This window comes from Teleopsis dalmanni, chromosome X (assembly GCF_002237135.1).
Source record: "Teleopsis dalmanni isolate 2A chromosome X, ASM223713v2, whole genome shotgun sequence".
Taxonomy (NCBI): Eukaryota; Metazoa; Arthropoda; class Insecta; order Diptera; family Diopsidae; genus Teleopsis; species Teleopsis dalmanni.
The window spans coordinates 21,752,258-21,772,299 of NC_051848.1; the positions used below are offsets into that span (position 1 = coordinate 21,752,258).

General features: G+C 29.2%; 1 protein-coding gene across 2 annotated transcripts in view; it reads left to right on the forward strand.

Moving 5' to 3' along the window:
* The first annotated feature begins 6,541 nt into the window (after positions 1–6,541).
* The window catches only part of LOC119662232, a 129,040-nt gene continuing 115,539 nt past the window's right edge, over positions 6,542–20,042 (forward strand). Inside the window, exons 1-2 of one of the 2 annotated variants that reach the window (XM_038071809.1) lie at positions 7,301–7,379; positions 14,491–14,610. In XM_038071809.1, coding sequence (XP_037927737.1) covers positions 14,583–14,610 — 28 coding nt within the window. In that variant the 5' untranslated portion in view covers positions 7,301–7,379; positions 14,491–14,582. Of the gene's footprint in view, positions 7,380–14,490; positions 14,611–20,042 lie in introns of both variants that reach the window. The other variant, XM_038071808.1, reaches the window with a different exon arrangement.

The window sequence follows — 20,042 nt, forward strand, 5'->3', positions numbered from 1 at the left end:
ACAGATTCTACAACGACTGTATGAAGTCATTAGAACTTTTCAAGATGCATCGGTAGCTGATGAGTAGTTTCTTTTGAAAGTCTTTTTTGAACCTTTTTTTTTTATTTTTTTCAAATTTTATTTAAACCATTTTTAAACCTTTTTAGACTATTTTTTTTGATTATTTTTTGAATCTATCTTAACTTTTTTGAATCGTTTTGAGTCTTTTTGAAGCTCTTTTGAGTTTTTAAGGCCTTTTTGTTTTTTTGAATTTATAAAACTTTTTTTAGTATTTTTGAGTCCATTTAAGCCATTTTGAATCTTTTTTTTGACTTGTTGTGTCTCTTTTAAACCAATTTTGAGCCCTTTTGTGTCTCTCTTGAATCTTTTTTAAGTTTCTTTTAAGTCTTTTTCAGGTATTTTTATGCTTTTCTTAAGTCTTTTTCTATTCGTTTTTTTATTCTTTTAAGACTTAAAATCTTTCTGAGCAATTTTTTTAAGTCTCTTAAAACTTTTTGAGAATATTTGAGTGTTTTTAAACCTTTTCAAGGTTGAGTTTTTTTAAGTTTTTTGAGTTTTTTTTAAACTTTTTTGAACGTTCTTGAGTCTTTCATGAGACTATTTTGACTTTTCAAAACTTGTTCGGCCTTTTAAAATCTATTTTAAACCATTTTGAACGTTTTTTCCGTGTTTTTGAGTATTACTTGAGTTTTTTATGGCTTTTTGAATCGTTTTTGAGCCTTTTCCGAGTCTTTTAATTATTTCATATACATATATTAATAACATAGATGATGCCTGGGAGTTAGTCCTTGCTTAGTGGTATGTAAAACATTGTTTGGTAAACGGAGAGCGCTAGCTGACAGAATAATTACCAGTCATGTCTTTACCATTATATTAAAAAGGTATAACCAATAATAGGACCCTATATTTGTAAATATTTACATAAATGAATGTTTACTTATTGTTAGGCTTATGTATATTTATGAATATATGTAGATGAAGCAAATTGCATATGCGTAGAGGCTTAACTACATAAAATAATTTCAAGTTTCTTGATTCTTGATTCTCCTGCGACCCAAGCTCATTACCTTAAAATGTTAGGCACATGCAACTACAACTGATTGCGTATATATTCCTGATAATTAAACAAATACCAAAACCAAAGCTGACATTTGTAATAAACATAAAGACGTTTGTTTATGATTTGAGAATTGCATTAATGTCAAGTTGGTCGTTTTTCTTGACTTGAATTACCGCATATCTTACTAGGTTTTACAAAATAATGATACAAAGCGTTCACTAACATTGTTCCAAACTTCATAACGGAATGTCTTAAGCCCATTGTGTCTTGATTTCTGTGGTAAACAACATATCAACAAATGTTATTAAATTACTTGTCCTGTAGAAATAATGCGAAGATATAATACAGTTTAAACTGTTAACCGCAAAGCTGTACATCTTTCATATTTTGGTGAATTGTCTTAGGAATTGTGCTCGTTGTGACCAGGTGACAGACCATATAAACACAAAACCCAAAGTGAAACTGTCACCAATCAGATTTAGCATATGTAAATGGAAATGACAGTCAACATGCCGACGCCCTGCTTCCTGTGGCGCTCTCTGTAGCACTAATAGCAATTCGGTAATGTCAACAATAGACTATCAGAATCACCAACATTTTAGCCACAACTCAAGAGGAATGTCGGAAATAAGATGCATGCGACATAACAAATGCATTTCACACATATATATTATATTGAATTGCTAAATGCAGTTGCAGTGCGGTCTCAGGAGACCTACCGCATTGTAACTTAACTTGCATGACGATACCACGGTACAACAGTACAACAATACAACAATACAACTATACAACTACAAAACAAGAAGACATTAACTTCAAACTCTTGTGTAATTCCTTTGAGTTCTCATTAAAAGTAAAAGTTAAACACAGAACTAATTCTGCAAGTAACAACTTTAAAAAATTAACTTTTAATTGTGAACAAAAACTCTCTCTAGCAGCCATGAAAGTGCTGGTTTTCGATTTGTATTTTCATTTCCGCCACAAGACTACTCGTAAGTAATAGCAATTATTTTAATTCAACGTTACTGATGTGAGTGCATTTAACTGCATCCGATTTTGTTGAGGTGCAGTTGGATGAACCCTTAGATTGCTACTGCATGTCAAAAGTAGAAGTTTCAAATTAAAATTTTAATTGTAAATCATTTTTGTTGCTGTTTTCCGGTTGCTCCACTGAAGACTGCAGTTAATACCGCACAACAATTGCACTATTGCATGCACATTAGTTGTCGCATTCTGCGGCAGTAACTTCGACTCAAGCTCGCATGCCTAAGTATTCATGATGTTTTCAATTTGCAAACTTCTGGTTGTTTCCTTTAAATTAGTAACTTTTCGTGTTGAAAACTTACAATATCGAAAACTAAGCGTATCCTTCGGATGGCATCTCTGTTGCTTAAGTAAAAACTTTACCCTGCATATTATCTACTTGTCAATCTGAAATGGTTTCCCCAGTTATGTACATATACCTTCATATCATTCCACCTCACTTCATCTGCACAAATATGTTTGTCTGTTTATAATTTTGTCAGGTTCTTAATACGTCCATTTAACTAGGTACATGTATCTATCTGTTGGTGCTCATACCATATACGTCTATCTGTCGTATTTATTCTTAAGTAGTGCTATTGTCAGTCAAGAGTTCATGCACTTTTATGAGTTTTCAACAAAAGCCAATATGAACGAATAGATTTTCACATCAAGTGCGAAATAAGCTTGGTTAAGTAAAAGAAATAATAAGAAAGTCCTGAAGCTTAAAATACACATGACTGACAATGACAATGACTGACATCTGCAGTTTGCAATTTGCTCCTCACTACTGAAGACATGCAATAAAGATTGACAACGTTTAGAGAAAAATATTAAAATTTCTTCAACTTAGCTTTCACTTTTATTAATATTTTTATTAATATTTCACTTATAACTATTATCATTGTGACTCTCAGCAACTCCACAAGTTTATTAAATGAGATTGTGGATGTGACACGAGTACATAAATTTCACAACAATTATTATGGACTATTATGAGTAAATATGGTATGAATTACTACCCCCCATTCTTCCTCTTAGTACCTTATATAAATAGTTACACTTTTTCTTTGTCTGAGTACCTTATCCACTTCGAAAGTTAGCTACCAGGACAAACATTTTTGTTTCGTAGACAGCTTCGTGACAAACTGACCTCATACTTAAATAGAGCTGTCGTAGATATTAAAGTCATTACCGGAAGTCATTACTACTCTAAAACTGCTTAAGTCACATATATAAAATTTCATAACAACAATTTGTTAAACGTAAACTACTACTGCTAACTACTGCTACTACTAATCAAGTATAAGTAGTATGGCTAACTACTTCTCTTCTTTTTCTAAGTATGTTATTCGTTTCGAACCCTGTCTAACATAACGTGTGCTGTACAGAACTGTTTACTTTTGTAATTAAACTACCATATTAAGACTATTGCTATGTAATTGAAATGTGTAATTAAAGATTTGATTCCTTTGAAAGGAATTATGTTTTATACTAATTCCAGGTAATTGTAATATATTACTAAAAATTTAATTACTTTTAAATGGAATTATGTGTTATACTAATTCCAGGTAATTGTAATATATTATTATAAATTTAATTTCTTTTGAAAAATAACAATTATTATAATTATTCCAGGTAATTATAATGTATAAATAAAAATTTGACTTCTTTTGGAATCAATATTATATGTTATTAAGTTACTCGATTACATTTTAATTGTAATGTAAAATAATCAAAGCAATAAAGTACTGCGAAAGAGAAAACTCACTATTTTAAAGAAAACTAAAAGCCGAAGATATGAATAATTACTCAAAAGTTCTGCTACTCCTAACTTCAATTACATTTGAAAATAAACTGTAATCCTGATTGCTGGCCATTTAAATACAATACATTTTCTTTATCTTAATTTTAAATTACAATTACATTGTAATTGGCAGGACCCGAGTTCGATTCCTGGTACTTGCAGTCTCAAAAATAATTATTTACGAATAATTAAATATAAGAATTATTTATATTATTGTTTCACTTCTGTTCAAAAACCTCTTTATTACAATTACATGTAATGGATTACCGAGTTTATTTATAAACAATTACAATTATAATCAGAGGATTTTATTTCACAATATAATTACCCTGAAAATGTTCTGTAAACATGACTAGTATTTTTGTTTTGTCAACACCTTCATGTAAAACCTATATTGCACTTCAATTGAATCAATATCCTTATTTAAGATTGTTCTCATGTGGTTGCGTCTCAGTCTTACAATTAAGAACACTGGAATTGCGGAATTGTTTCAGTGTAATACGTCTTTCTGACCTTCGCATTGAGAAAACAATAATGGCGTTGGAACGCCTTCCAGTTTTCTTCTTTATATCGCTAACGTGAATATTTACCATGTTATAAAGATCAACATTTTTGGAATTTGACATGAAGTTGTGTACTGTCGGATTGGGTTTATTCATCTGGTATCAACGATGGTGCTTGAAACTGTTGACAGTAGCAGTGGTTGATCCATGCGAGGGGATGGGATACCTGTGATGATGTTGACAGACTCAGGAAATGGATGCGTGAATTCGTTATATTTGCTTAAGATATTAATTTTTGTATATAAGCAGGGAATAATACTGTAGTCACGAGTTCGTAACCTTAGAAATGGTTACGCTCTTGATAGGCTCTTGATATTGATGGAGCTCAAGTATTACAACTCTAGTTTGTTGAGTTCAATTAGCGACTGGAAGTCTGGATATAAAATTTAAGTTAATGTATAACGAAAATTTTATACCTAATGTAAGAGAAATTACTGATGTTCGAATAAATAGAGAAAGAAAATGCTAAGAGAAGGAAAAATATTAATTTTAAACAATAAGGCTTTTGCTTGGCTGTTATACCATAACAACTTTTGGAATATGTATTGAAGATATTGGAAAAAAAATTTTATATGCAATTTAGATCGAGAATTTCTTCTAGGAATGGATCTAGACATGTTGAAGAAATTGTTAGAACTAGATAATGGGAGGGATTTATTAAAAAAAGTCATCACATATTCTAATGAGAAATTTTTAAAATTTAAATAAAATAATAATGTCAACTTGGAAAATTTGTGTGCTTCCTCAAATGTTATAGATTAATTTTAAATATCCTTATACGCACTATGTATTTAAATACAATATTGTTTACACATACATATACGAATTAATTATAAAAATGTTTATTGTAAATAATTTATATAAGTTTTTAATTTAACTTCATATTATAATGGTTATTTATTTTGCTTCCTTGCAGCTTAACAGTTTTATTCGCTTGAGAGACGTGGAAGGCAGGTTAAATAAAAATTGTCAGAGAAACGTACGTAACTGTCAGATAAACTTTGAAGTAAACAGAACTTAAGCGAGTCAGCGAGAAATAAAGGACAGCTTACGTTTACATGTTAGCAGTGAAATGCCTGCACACATGTAAAGTTTGGAACGATAATACAGTGTAGTTTGGAACGGGACGGGAGCAGTAAACAGACAAATGCCAAGTTGGTAATGAGACAAGTTAAGTAAATGTAACGGACACGCGGGCGCAAACGTAATCCCAAACACAATTAAAACTGAAACGTGAAAGTTAAATACAACAATTAAATAAACAGCAAATAAAAAACAAACCCAAAAAACAAAACAACCAGTAAAAAAGTTAAATAAAAAAACGCATTAAAATTGAAACCAACAACTAGAACGTTTGAAACTTATTTTCCTAAAAACTTTGCTACTAACTTATATTTAAATAAAATAAAGTAAGAAAAAAGAAATAAAAATAAAACTAATATTAATAATAAATTATTATTTTTAAAATAGAATTTAAAAAACAGAAAATATAAATAAAATAATTAATAAAAAATAATAAAAACTTATAAATAATAAAAAATTAAAAAAAGAAAATAGCTATAAAGAAAAATAATTAAGTAAAAAAATTTTTAATTTTTATTTAATTATAAATTAAATAAAAAACCAACTTATATCACTTAATAGTAATGTTAAAAATATCCAACGATCGCAACAAAAACAAAATGTGGTTATACACGTAGGTCATTGCAGCAGCGTTGTAGCACGCATACAAGCAGAACCAAGCAGAGCAGACATAGAAACAGGCAACGAAATAAAAAAATCAAGGCTAACACAAAAGCAACAACAACAAGGACAGTAAATGTAATTGCAGCGCTGTTGCTACTGCTGCCTCCAGCAGTATTGGCGACATTTCGTACTGGCGTTTGCAAAGGAACGAAGCGAAGCGGTTACAAAAATAACAATAATAAAATTATAATTGACTACAGACTCAACCACAATACCCGCAGTAATTGCCTTCTCTGCTGCACTACTAATACCAAGAAGGAAAAGTTTATCTCAAATGCAGTTACATTCTTAAATATAATAACAATAATATATAATTTATTTTTAAAAAAGAAAAAGAGCTTACATACCATAAATAACGGTAACATAACCAATAAAAATAATAAAAAAATTTTACAAGTTAGCGCAACTGAAACTACGTCAAGTACTACAGATATAAAAACTAAAACCAAAACATCATTAACAAACGCAGTAACAACTACAAACGCTAAAACAACAATAACAACAACAGCAGCAGCAACAAAAAGCATAGTAAGAATAACTTTAGCACCCACAAACGTAAATACAATTGACTGCTGGATGCCATCATTAGCAGAAAAATTGCAATTGCGTAAGCAGCAGCTAACAACAGCAACAGAAGCTGTTGTCGTAACAGCAGAGGCCACAGAAGCTGCACTAAAAGTACTGGAAGCAGTGTTAATAAAGGAACAAGAACAACAAGCACACATACAAGAGCAGCAAACGTTGATTTACTGCAATCAGCTGCGAAAACAGATTCTTTTAAAGCAAACACTTCAAAAACATAAACAAACGCAACAGAAACAGAACCAGAACCAGAAACAGGAACAGAAACAGGAACAACAAGAACAACAACAGTGCCATGAACTTTTGCATGAAAAACAAAAACAACCAGCTGAACAACAATTCAAAGAGTGGCAAAATAAACTTCAATATGTAAATTATTTCTTTACTGAGAAACAACAACAAAACAATTACATGGAGTTGAATATCAAAGCACAGCAGCAGCAGCAGCTGCAGCTGCAGCAGCGCCAGCAGCAGCTAAAACAACAACAGGCGTACAAAAATAAGAAACCTAAAAAATATTTTCATTTTAACATAAGCACAGCATTCATAAGCTTGGGACCCATTTTTACATTGATGATCAGCATTCTCAGTTATCAAGGTAAGTTCCATTATCTATATATTACTCTATATATTTTTAGTATATAGAAAAATCATTAATAATAACATAAAAAATTTATAATAATAATTCCAATTGTCGATTTAACAATCGTAACTTATATTAGATAATCGATTGCTTCCAGTATGAAAATTGGGCTATGAATAAGGCTATTTATGGTCTGGGGATTTCATAGTTGTAACTTGAATCTCAAAACTGATTTAAATATAAAATAAGTCAGCTAATTAACAACTCAGTCAGTTAAATGTGACTTAATTTAGAACTCAGACTTAAATTAGGAAAATCGGCCCTCAATAAGCTACGTTGAAGCATAATTATTCTAATGAAGTCAATTTATGACCCAGACCGGTTAATTGAAAACTTTTTTTGCAAATATTTATAGTATGTTTATATATGTTTGAATGTTGAAATATAGTATATAACATATAACATAACAGGAATCATATAATAATGATTATAATAATATGACAGGAAATTGTAGTAAAATTTAAAATGAACTTATAAAACCGATAGATCTGTCATAATATAATTGTCCTTAACCTAAAAAACTGTTCTCTTTCAATGTATGAATGGAAAAGGACCCTTATGAAAATGAAGCTTTTACTCTCATTAATAGTCAGGCAGTTAGTAAAGCTTTTTCAACAGTTTGTAATTCATTTAAAATAGTTCATGAACTCAGACGATGTATTAACGTACTTAACTGAAACTTCATGGATAACATTAGGTTAAGTTCCCAAATATTATAATATAACAGGAAATAAACGAACAGATGAGCTAGCTAAACTTGAAGGCTCTGCTATAAAGCCTCCCGTTTCAATCTCAACGCCTGTGTATACTAATATCACAACTACTCTTGATATGTATTAATGAAGACTGCTTATGTGGTCTTTGCACCGAACGGCTTCTACCGTGGTTTTCGCTAGCGACTATGAAATAAAACACCTTTCTAGCTAGACCACGTTCTGCCATACGCACGACATAACCAAACTATTGAAGCACTGTATTTTTATCCACTTAACTATATTTGTATGAGTCAATAAGCCTTGGTGGATACACTTGTGTGTACAGCTCTTATTGTTCAATCTTACTGCTTACCAATTGCCAATGCGTAAGTAACTAGGTATAGATCTTTCAAACAATTTTTCTTTTGAATGCTCCTACCATCTTCTCATCACTGTTGGTAAAAATCCAAGCTTCTGCACTATACAGCATTACACGCACGGTAAGAGAATTATAGAGTATGATTTTTGTTTGTAGAGAGAGAGAGAGAGAGAGAGAGAGCTTTGTTTCTCAACTGCCTACTAAACCTAAAGTAACCTACCTATGTTCACAAAAGTAACATATTGACTTGGCTGCAGATTATGTAACAAATGGATATACAATCGTTCTATTAACCTATTGTTTATGTCACGTAAATAGTATTTGAATTTCATTAGTAGCTAGTAGATAACATATGATATTTTGAAAGGTCACACTATGCTTTCTTGTGTTGATGAGTGTGCAAGTAAAAACATGTACCTATTATATTGTCTAGAATATTTAAGATGTTCAATGCGGTTCTCATACTTAATTGACTTATGCTATTATATATTATATTATACTATTATATTATTATTATATTATACTATATGTACTATATAATTATACTATTAGTTCAAGCACATATTTAAATATTAATTCTTTATGGTTATCATTTCATTGTAAATTAGTATTTATTTAGCCACATACGCCTTAACAAATGTTTCATTATGGTTATTATTTCACTGTAATTTAATGTTTATTTAGGCACATACGCCGCAATAAAACACTATGACTAAATGAGTATGAAGCACAGAAGTGACTAAAAAAAACAATACTTTATATTATGTGTAAGGTCATTTTATACAATTATGACATATTTAGCTTATTGTGATGAAATAAATTTTTCCTTATTTTGATCATATGCGAGTTTTTTGTCTCTATAACCGTTTGGAGGTATAAATTTCCATATTTTTGTTTGAAAAACTACTAGGTAGTTCATTTTACAGAAAAATGGTGCATGTTAAATAAAATATTTATTACCCAAAATTGTCTGCTAGTGCATACGGCATTAAAATACAAAAAACTAGCAAAAAAAAAATGTATTTATTTATTTTAAAAAATTTAGATAAAAACTTTTATATGATATTTTTATTATTATGTTGAGGCTAGTTGAGTCAGTGCACTTGAGCACTTTTACTGCGAGGTTTCTTCATAACTGCTCCCCACGCCTTGACTAGATTATTGTTTATCACTTTATCAGACTAAGCAGTAATTGACCTCAGATCTGCATTGCTCTCCGAAGAGCCTGTAACTATTCTGTGAATTGATAACGCGGTGTTGGTAAGGATGTCAGTTTTCGTAAATAGTTTTATGTATTTTTTGATCGGATCAATCTTGATTGGTACCATGGTATCTTCTTCTCAAAGTCTTCTCAGAGCCTGGTTTTGTGCAATTTCTAGCTGGTGAAGAGCCTGGTTTTGTGCAATTTCTAGCTGGTGAATAGTATTATTTGAAGCTTTGCTAAACACTGCAGATCCATATAGAAGTGGCGGTTGAATTATTTGGTTATATAACAGCTTCCTGTTCAAAGAAAAAAAATTCAGATAAAAACTTTTAGATGATATTTTTGTATCAAATGCTTTAAATGTAATAAATTTAAAGCACCTTAAATTCCGTATCCATTTATGTAAAAAAATATTTTCGAATTCAAATTAAAGGTGTATAAATCAATAAGTGTTTTAAGCTATATAACTTGCATATCTTCTCAAATATTTCATATACGTATTACACATAAGACATAAACTTTAAAATGAGTTGATCCTTTAAACTGGCATGGAGTATACGGGTCTTCTGTATGCTTAATTTTGGGAAATTTATTCGTAAACATATTAAAATTTCTTTCATAAAAGTTACCTTAAGTATTTGAATTAGAACTTTGAAGTGAGTGTGTTATATTTAAATATAAAAAGAAATCAGCTTTTGAATTCATGCCTTCACGGAAAAAACTACAACAAAGCCAAAGAAATTACAAAGTAAAGGACGAAGCAGCCCGCTTGCAGAGAACAATAGGACGATAATTTAAAATTATAATCTCTGCAATAAACAAATATGTGTGTACGAAATTTCAGGCACCCTCATATGTGCCAGTATGTATGTACGTGTATGTGTATGTGCAACTAAGCCAGATATACAAGACATAAAGAAAATAAATGAAAGGTTGCGTACCCACAGAGATAAAGCTTAGAAATTCTTTGGTAAGAAAAATAAAAGGAACGAAAAAAATCAAATGCAACGAATGGAAATAAAAATAAATCAATTGAATTTAATACAAAAACATATAAATTTTTATATATAAGTATTTCGTAAAGAAATATACTTAGTTATGTGAATACATTTGAATTCCTATATTAATGAATTATTTATGAAACAAATAACGAACGGAAGCCACAGAATAAAACCGCATTAATATGTGCTGCCTCTGCTCACACACACACACACACACATTGAAATTTAGAACTACTCGTATAATGTTGCAAAAACAGACAAAATCGAGAATCGAAAAAGCAATAAAATCAAAATACAAAGAGAAAAAAAAACAAACGAACAAAAAATGAACATTCGAAAAATTATTACACAAATAAAAAAATGTTTTACTCAAGAGACCAATAAAATATGAAGATAAAAAAAACACCATTGCCAATACTAAAAGTAGTAATGGACCATACTATTATCAATTCACACACACATGTTTAACACGCTACAGTACAAACATAACATCGTTGCCTTAATAAATCACTGAGATATACCGAAGCATACAAACAAAGAGATAGACACTAGCAAATGAACAGACACTCAAATATCAAACGAACAAACGAACAGACGAAAAACAATTGTACCATCACACACACACACACACACACTTGCATACAAGCGTATAGAATTGCTGCCTGCATGTGGTCATTGCTTCACAAACAGCGAAAGCAAAAAAAAAACATGTTCGCGACAATAATGATCAAATAAATATGCTTAAAGTTCCTATAAAATATGCACACATACATACATTCATACATACATACATAAGCAAGCAGTTTAGTTCATGTATACGCACATCGCAAACGCGCAAATTTGTTCTTCCTAATCTTGTAAGCTGCTTTATTTGCCATGCGATAGCAGCACATACGGCGAATATTTGCCTGCTAGTTAAAATACGCGCTTCTATGTGTGTGTATGCGCGTGTGTGTGTTACGTTTCCTACTGTATTTACGCCTTTCTTTTGCCTTCGTATTTGCCATTGCTTTGCTTTGCTTTGCTAGTTATGCATGCTCACTTATGCTTAGGTTAATGCTGGTCAAAGCGCATATTGCGACGGATATTGCCAATTGGAATTGGACTATTTTCGCTTATTAATTTCAATTTTTGCAAATGCATCCTTTGGGTGTGTTCAGTTCGCTATTTTATGCAACTTCTTTCGTAGGCCACGAATGGAAAGCGGCTTGAAACGTTCAAGAATTTTTTTTATTATTTTTTGTTTAAAAATAAAAAATAAGATTGCTTAGCTAACTTTTTAAGTCAAACTAAATTTGAATTAAAATTCTTTTTTTTATGAAATTGCAGACATTTGCATTTGTTGTTGTTGTTGTGGTTTCTTGGGTTAGTTAGCCTACCCCACACTTGGCTTTAACTATGCAGGAACTCATATCGTTTATTTATGTTTTCATTGATGACGGAACGTTGATCCTGAGGAGAACTTGAGGTCGATCCTTAGATCTCTGTATATGTCTGTTGTTCTACTATACCATGGAATCTTAAATAGTCTTCTTATAGCCAAGTTTTGTGTTTAATGAAAAAAAAAACATAAGTGTGAGGAATAAAGTCTGACTTTGTTAACTCGGACACTACACAACATAGTCAACATAGTTGTTTGAAATTGGAAAAAAAGTAATACTTTCAATAGGTTTATAAGCTACTTTTCTTTAAATAAAAAACCCATACCTCCGAAAGAGTTTTTAAATGTTGTAAAAATGCCATCGAGACAATTTCATTTAAATTAATTTAAATTAAAACCGAAAAGATTTTCAATGTATAATTTGACAACAAGAAACTTTTTTAATTAGTGTTTAATATTAGTGATTAAATATAAGGAATTTAAATTATTTATAATATAAATAAAAATTTCAATTTATTATCTTTAGCTATACTTCTTATAAGAAAAAAAATAATGATGAGTGTAGTAATCAAAATCTTATATTATTTATTTGTAGAAGAGCTATATCTAAAGCATCTAGTATTAAAGAAACTCATCAATTTCCAAAAACCTTCAATTATAATAGTTATTAGTATGGAAAAAATTATAATAAAAGCATGAGCAGTAATAATTACATTACAAATTTAGTCATCTCCAAATAAAGCTCCAGAATGTTCCGATTCAGACCAAAAAATTTTAAGTCTTTATCAAGTACATAACCTAAGATTTAATCATTTAAAAATTGTGTTAAAATGCAAATTCTCAAATGTATCCATATTTCTTAGAAAGAATATCTAAAAATTTTTTCCCAACATACTGTTATTTTTTGTTTTTTTAAATGGGCTCATAAAAAGAAATTTAGCTCAATCGGAATTAATGAAGTGGAAATCTAAAATAAAAAACTAAAATAAAAATAAAATAAATCAATGGAAAGAATGATTGCAGTCACGAGAGCAAGTACGTAAACTTATAGTTTAGTGAACCTTTGCTTCAAAGAAAATAATAGCATTAATTTATAGTTCACTGTGTGATATAATTACAACTCACAAGTTCTGTAGAACTTCAAAATTTGATTATTTTAAATATAAAATTATTTTATTTAATTTTTCAAAACTTTTTCCCATTAAAAAAGCTATACACACTAGAGCATCTCTATTTGTGCAAATGCATTTAACAAATGAAATTAACAAAAAAATGTCACTCATACGCAGCGATGTCCCCGAAAAAATGAAGTCATGTAACATAGCATCCAATGCCATTTTAATATAAAATTTTTTTCAATATTTATTTTTATTTTGTAAATAAATTTTAAATGAATGTTAGGCACAAAATTATTTGAAATATATGGAAATGCTTTTAAAAAAATATTCAAAGCATTTTCTGTTAAAATTTCTTTATTGAATTTCTTCAATAAAAGTGGTACAATAATATTTAAAAAAATGAGAAAAGTTAATAAATTTATATATAAAATATTTTTGATTTGTGTTTTTTTATAAATATTTAGAAGAATGTTTTATATAATTTTTCATAAAAAACATTGAAATTCTTATATGAGACAATTATATAGATTCTGGTAAATCTTAAAATATTAACTTTTCAGTTATGTGCACAATTTGTGTTTAAACTGTGCACACTCGACAAAAGCAATAAATTTTTGCAATCACAAAACCAGAAATAAAACCCATTTAATAGATTTTTTAATAAATCGAATAGTTTTCAATAGAAAAATTTATTAGTTTACGTTGCATTTTTATTTGAAAGCATTTCCATTTCTATTTGAAAAACTTGATTCTCTCACATTTATAGAAAAATGAATATAGTGTTTATATAAAGTAAGCACATACATGTATTAAAATTGAAATAAATTTCAATTTTTAGAAATTATATTTAACGAAAGTTTTATGAGAACAAACTTGTGTTCTCCACAGGTTATTGTTTTAAAATTCAATAATAAACAATAAACAAATTTGAAATTAAACTCAAATGAGTAAAGCAGAATTATTTAAAATTGTTTGTTTTTCTTGAATAAATAAGAATCATTGCAGTATATCAGTTTCTTTCAAAACACAAAGTTGTTGAGATATATCAAATCTTTTGAAAATTATTTTTTACATATGATTTTTCTCGTTAATATTTATTGCTCAAATTAAAAATAGTTTGATTCAATTTAAATAATATTTAATGCTAATAAAATAATTATTTTTAATAATATTCAAGGCAACCTGTTAGAAATATTGCAATCAACTCTATATACGGTCCCTTACCGTATATGTTCAACTTGTATGTGTAACAGATTCCAGTACTAACCTCTCTTCTTGTTCTCTTTAGTATGTGCATTAACTCTGAACGAGTCAGCAACTAATCAACATAAACACCAATTTTTGCACTCATAGCAAAACGTCTCCTTAAGGAGGTTAAGTATGATCCATGGGACTGGTACACAATCAGGTAATTTATATACTTTTCATATTTTAAATAATTTTTAAATAATAAACATGATAGCTTTTTGTAATAAAAGCTATATTCTATCACCTTTGGATTAACTCCATTAAAAATTTTGCAAATTAAGAGGAACACAAAAAGAAATCATAAATTGCAAATTATGCTTCGTAATGTCCAAGACTTGTATTTATATCTGAATCAGATATATGGAACAAAAATTAATTGAAATTGAAACTATTACTTAATAAATTAAGTGATTGATTGATTGATTTTAATAATAATATGCATCAATTCCAACTAATTCTTTTAAATTTTTTTAGTAATTTTTAGTAGTAATGACAGGTATTTGAATGTGGCATACTTTTCTATATTTTGCTTGGAAGACTGTGACGTTGAATAAAAATAATTGATATATTAAAAATTCAACATCTGATCCATAAAACAAAAGTCTTATAAATATTTCAATATTCCAAAATATTAGGAATATTTTTCTTAAAAGTATAAAGCAGAAATAATCCATACTTTTATTTTAGCAGATCTAATATATGCTGTGAAAACATACTCAAGTTTTCATGTTGTTTATATATATAATCTAATAATAATGTAATAATAATAAGAATAATATATATATATGGTATAATATATGTATGTATTATTTGTATTACATGTATATTTTATAAATACATATTGTATAATATATAGGTGAATATAAATATATATGTTTATATGTCATTCTCTTACAAATCGTATACTTTTTTGACTTCATCTTCTATTAATGGCAAAAAAATTTTTTCTTCAGACATTACAGATTACGTATCAATAATGAAATGAACATTAATAAAAAATTAATTAGTTTTTAGTTCTGTACAGTTTATTTCCTATAACAATTCTGACCTGAGCAGAATATTTTTCCAGCTGTAGCAGAATAATACCTCACCAAAGAAGGTAGGTGTAATTATGTGCTGCAATCACATAGATAGTTCAGCTAGTGTGGAACTAATTAATTTCATAATTCATTAATATAATAAAAAAATTCATGAAACGGTTTAATTATATTAAAATTCGTAATTAATTTCATGTAGAATTCAATATACATTCAATTTAGAAACACAAGTAAACATTGCATTGTTTTTCTTGGAAAATTGATTTAATGGTACTACGGTGCGTATGAGTGACGTTTAGGACACTTGATAAATTAATTTGTTTTAATTACTTCTAAAACCACTACCACGCTGGAAATATTTATTTTTTAAGTAGAACTTATCAACTAATCCTAATTAAATATAAGAATGAAAAATTTGTGTGACATATTCTCCCTCTTTTTTACTGAAAAATCATGTGTATGGTGTGATATGAAGAATAAATTAATTTTTTAAAAGTATTTCTAAGGACAATATCTTTCTGAAATTTTTGATGTTTATGTAGAATTTTTTTCCAATCCTAATTCTTTAAACAATTTTTTAAAAGTGCAAATTTCAAGTACTTATCATTTATGTAGCCTCAGATATGGGGTAATTTAAAAATGTATCTAAATATTTACTAATTATTAGATATTTATGTGAATTATTGTAAATTATTTTTAAATGTTTTTTAAGCTTAAATTAATATTTATTTGCGTGTGTTTGTGACTTCAGTAGTTAATTATCGAAAAAATTATGTTTATATAAAATTTGCATATAAAATCGCTTATATTGTTATTAGCAAATTGCATTAACTTCATATAATTAATTATATTCTTGTCGGTTTCTCTACTATTTACTACTCAGTAAATTCTAAATGAAAGAAAAAGTGACTTTGTTGTTGTCAAATAGTTATTTAATCAGAGACGACATAACGTCGTAAGCTACATTTTCCATTAATCAATAAAAATCTACATCCAAATGTTGTTGGATTTTGTGCCATCAACTAGCAATCACATTCATTAAAAATTGTTTGCTTTCAATCGGTGGTCAGTCGATATAAAGCGATGTAAAGCAAAAATCAATCTACCTTTACGAATTACCGTAATGTCTAATCTATGCCAAAACAAATGAAGTTAAGGATTTTCATCTCATTGGTATGTAGAAGGATATATCGCCCCTCGTCCTCCTCTTTTCTTCAAATGCTTAAATACAGAAAGTATATTAAATGAAATGCAATGACAAAATCTGTTTAAGTTTACTTAAAAGAAATCGTTTTAAAGGCTCTACATATTATTTGGAGTGGTTTGAATATATGTGAGTCTATTTAAGAACAATAATTGATTTCATAATCCTTCAATTTATATGGGTTTATAATATCGACAGTAAGACTGAAAGAATAATACGTAAATAATACTAATATAATAATACCCAAATTTTTCATATATTCTTAACTTTCTATTTTTATTGGTCATCTACCGGAGTAAGTATTACAAGGTATAGAAAGGCTAGGTTTTGGAAAATTTAAAACAAGACTAATTTTGGTACGTAAAGAACAAATTCATCAGTCCTAAATAAAGATTTACTTTTTTTTCGTTGCAATTAAGCTTCATCAGGTGAAAATAGATATATGACAACGCTTAATCCAATTGTTCATGCATTTTTCGACTGTTGATGGATGTTTGGCCCTAACTTTTTATTGAACCTTTTTTATAAATGCAATTGGACGCCTTCAATAATAGGAGAAAGTTATACGTGGTCTCAACAACGCTAGAAAGTCAGCATTGGATGGCACTGGAAATATTTTTGATAAAAATCAAATATATCAGAATATATATTTGCTTCCTATTGAAGTCTTGTCACTAGTAGAACGAGAATTGAGTTTCGTCAGTGTTTTGACGTTAGCATAAGTTACTTATAAGCCACATTGCAGTCCATGCACTTATTCTTTGTTAAAAAAGAAAAATAAGGCTTACTAACTCACAGTATGGTCTATATTTGACTTAAGTATACAGCCCAATTGTTCAATTCTATTACCCTCTTAGCGTAAATCTACATATAAAAGTTTATTTCATTAAAATCATTAAATCACTTGCAGACAAAAGATTTTACCACCTATTTATTGCATTTAGTTGGAAGTCATTACCCCATTGGCTCGCTTTTCATTGCTAAACATAACTTCGTGCATATTTTTGGAGTGGTTGGGAATACAGCTTCATTTGCCCCTCTTGACTGTACTTATGATATATTACTTACCTACTGTAGCCTTCTTCTAGTGGAGCAAAGGGCCTCCCATGATCCATAATATGTATGCAAGTTAAATGTGCGCAGAGTGCTGGGTTGATTGTTTTGTATCAAAAACTCTCCCGAAAAACGAAATTTGTGACGTGCATTTTTAAAATTAAATATACCAGATCCTTTGTACTTTAAATGTATATTAGAAATTTTTTATCTGATAATTTTTACTATAAGTTCTAAAGTTTAAATTACTACTTTAAAGTACAACTTTTTGATGAAAATAAATCTTTGATTATTATTGAAACCATCACCTCTTTCATTGAGGGCTTTCAGTGGTTTCGTAGCAATTGCGAAAACTTTTCCTTTCCTTTTTAAATTCTATTAACTTTTCTGCTTTGTAGTAAATCTTTTCGAACAGATTTTTCTGGCAGCTTTTTTCCTTACAGAACGGATGTTTATTTTTTCAATATTAAAATTATTTATAAGTTTCAAAATATAAAATATTATTATATTATTAAAATTTGCTCTGACCAGTATTTTTACAATGAGTCTGCTATGAATTGTGTTACCCTTTCTTTTCGTTTATAGAGCAATCTTATCGAATTTTGCCGCTTTCGCCTCAACTAAATGCGAATAACACCATTTTAGTTAGTTTCGAAAGTTTTCTATCACTGAAAAATAAGTTTTTAAAACTTTTGTAATGTTTCTTCCATTGAGCAAAAATTGTTAGTGAAAGAATTTATACCATCAAAAATCGAAAAAAAAGAAAGAAAAAAGAACTAAGAACTAGTAAAACTCTAAATAACATGGAAGTAAGGAAAATTGTGGAAAACTTACAGCACGTTAGAAAATGTGGCAGAGCATTACGCCAGAATAGTAGGGCAGAGTTGGGTAAGGCGATTAGAGACGTAGCTAAGGGAAATTGAAAAGGAATATTCATGGAATGATAAGCAAAAATCAAAATAAATAAAATTTATTGAATGCAAACAAAAAAGGATATTAACTGTAGATAAAAGTTTCGATTTCGGTATTTAGGTATTTAGGACCTTTTTGTTGTTGCTCCTTGGCTTCCATTTGTGCTTAATTGTGCAAACATGCAACACGCAATTTTCCCCCAAAGAAAAGAAAAACGTATCTATCTACACTCTGCTTTCACAAAATTTTATTAAAATATTTTAAATGTTTCATGTGAAACAATGACAATTTCTTGTTATAGCAAAAGTAAAAAATAATAAAATTTAAAAAAGTCGAAAATGAGCTAAAAATTAAACTAAAACTTTTTGTCACAAAAAACTCAATTTAAAGTTCATTTCTTGTAAATAGCATAGCGTTTTTTGCCTTCTGCCTGGTTTTTTTTTCTGTCATCCGTTCATGTGAGTGCCAACGACTACCGTCAGCAGATTATGACCTCATAAAATGTCTGACTTGCTGAGTCACAAATGGATGCGGGTACAAAACAAACTTTCCAAGGGACTCCTACTTCGTGTCATTAGCTATAGTCGACAAAAAAACTCAAAAAAAGTCAAAAAAAAAATAAAAAAAAAAAACATGGAAAAAATAGAAAAAATAGAAAAAATCACCGCGAATAAAGAAAAGTACAAAATCGGTATCAGAAAACAAAGTGGCAACTGTTTAAATATATAAAGAGCAATACACAAAGAAAAAATGCATAAAAAACTGTGACAAAATATTTTCATACTCATCCCCACCACTGCTCTGTTTTTTGCACTTTCACGTATTGTAGAAAAACAAAATTAGTTTCACCAAATTAGGTCAGTAGCGCGTGGGCTCCCTGTGAACTTTCACCGCTGTTTTCCAATTTATGTTGCATCGCAGCCATGCTTCGAATAGTTCCCTTTGTTATGGTGAGTTTGTGGCTGCACATGTCGTACCGATGCGAGGAATTAATGTCCTGATACGTGTAAGAATAGTCCTACCACCACTTGGAGGGCAGGCTACGAAAACACTATCTTACGCAACGCCATCGCCATCGCCAACTTGCAGCTAATATTTCTGGCATTTATGGCTGGTTCACATAAAGCAATTGTCCTCGACACCCCAACACTGGGGAGGATGAAGGAATCTAAATGGAAAATAGCAACGCACATTTTTGTTAAAGATTTTTCATGGCAACTAACGGTGTTAATAGTTAAAATAACAGAAGAGAATATCACCTTAAATTTCCCAGGGATGATATTTAGAAAAGACTTCTTTTAAAAATAAAGATTAATAAATTAAAAAATTCCATCTTTTGTTAATAAAAGAATTTTACAATATTTTTTTTTATTTTATTTACAATAG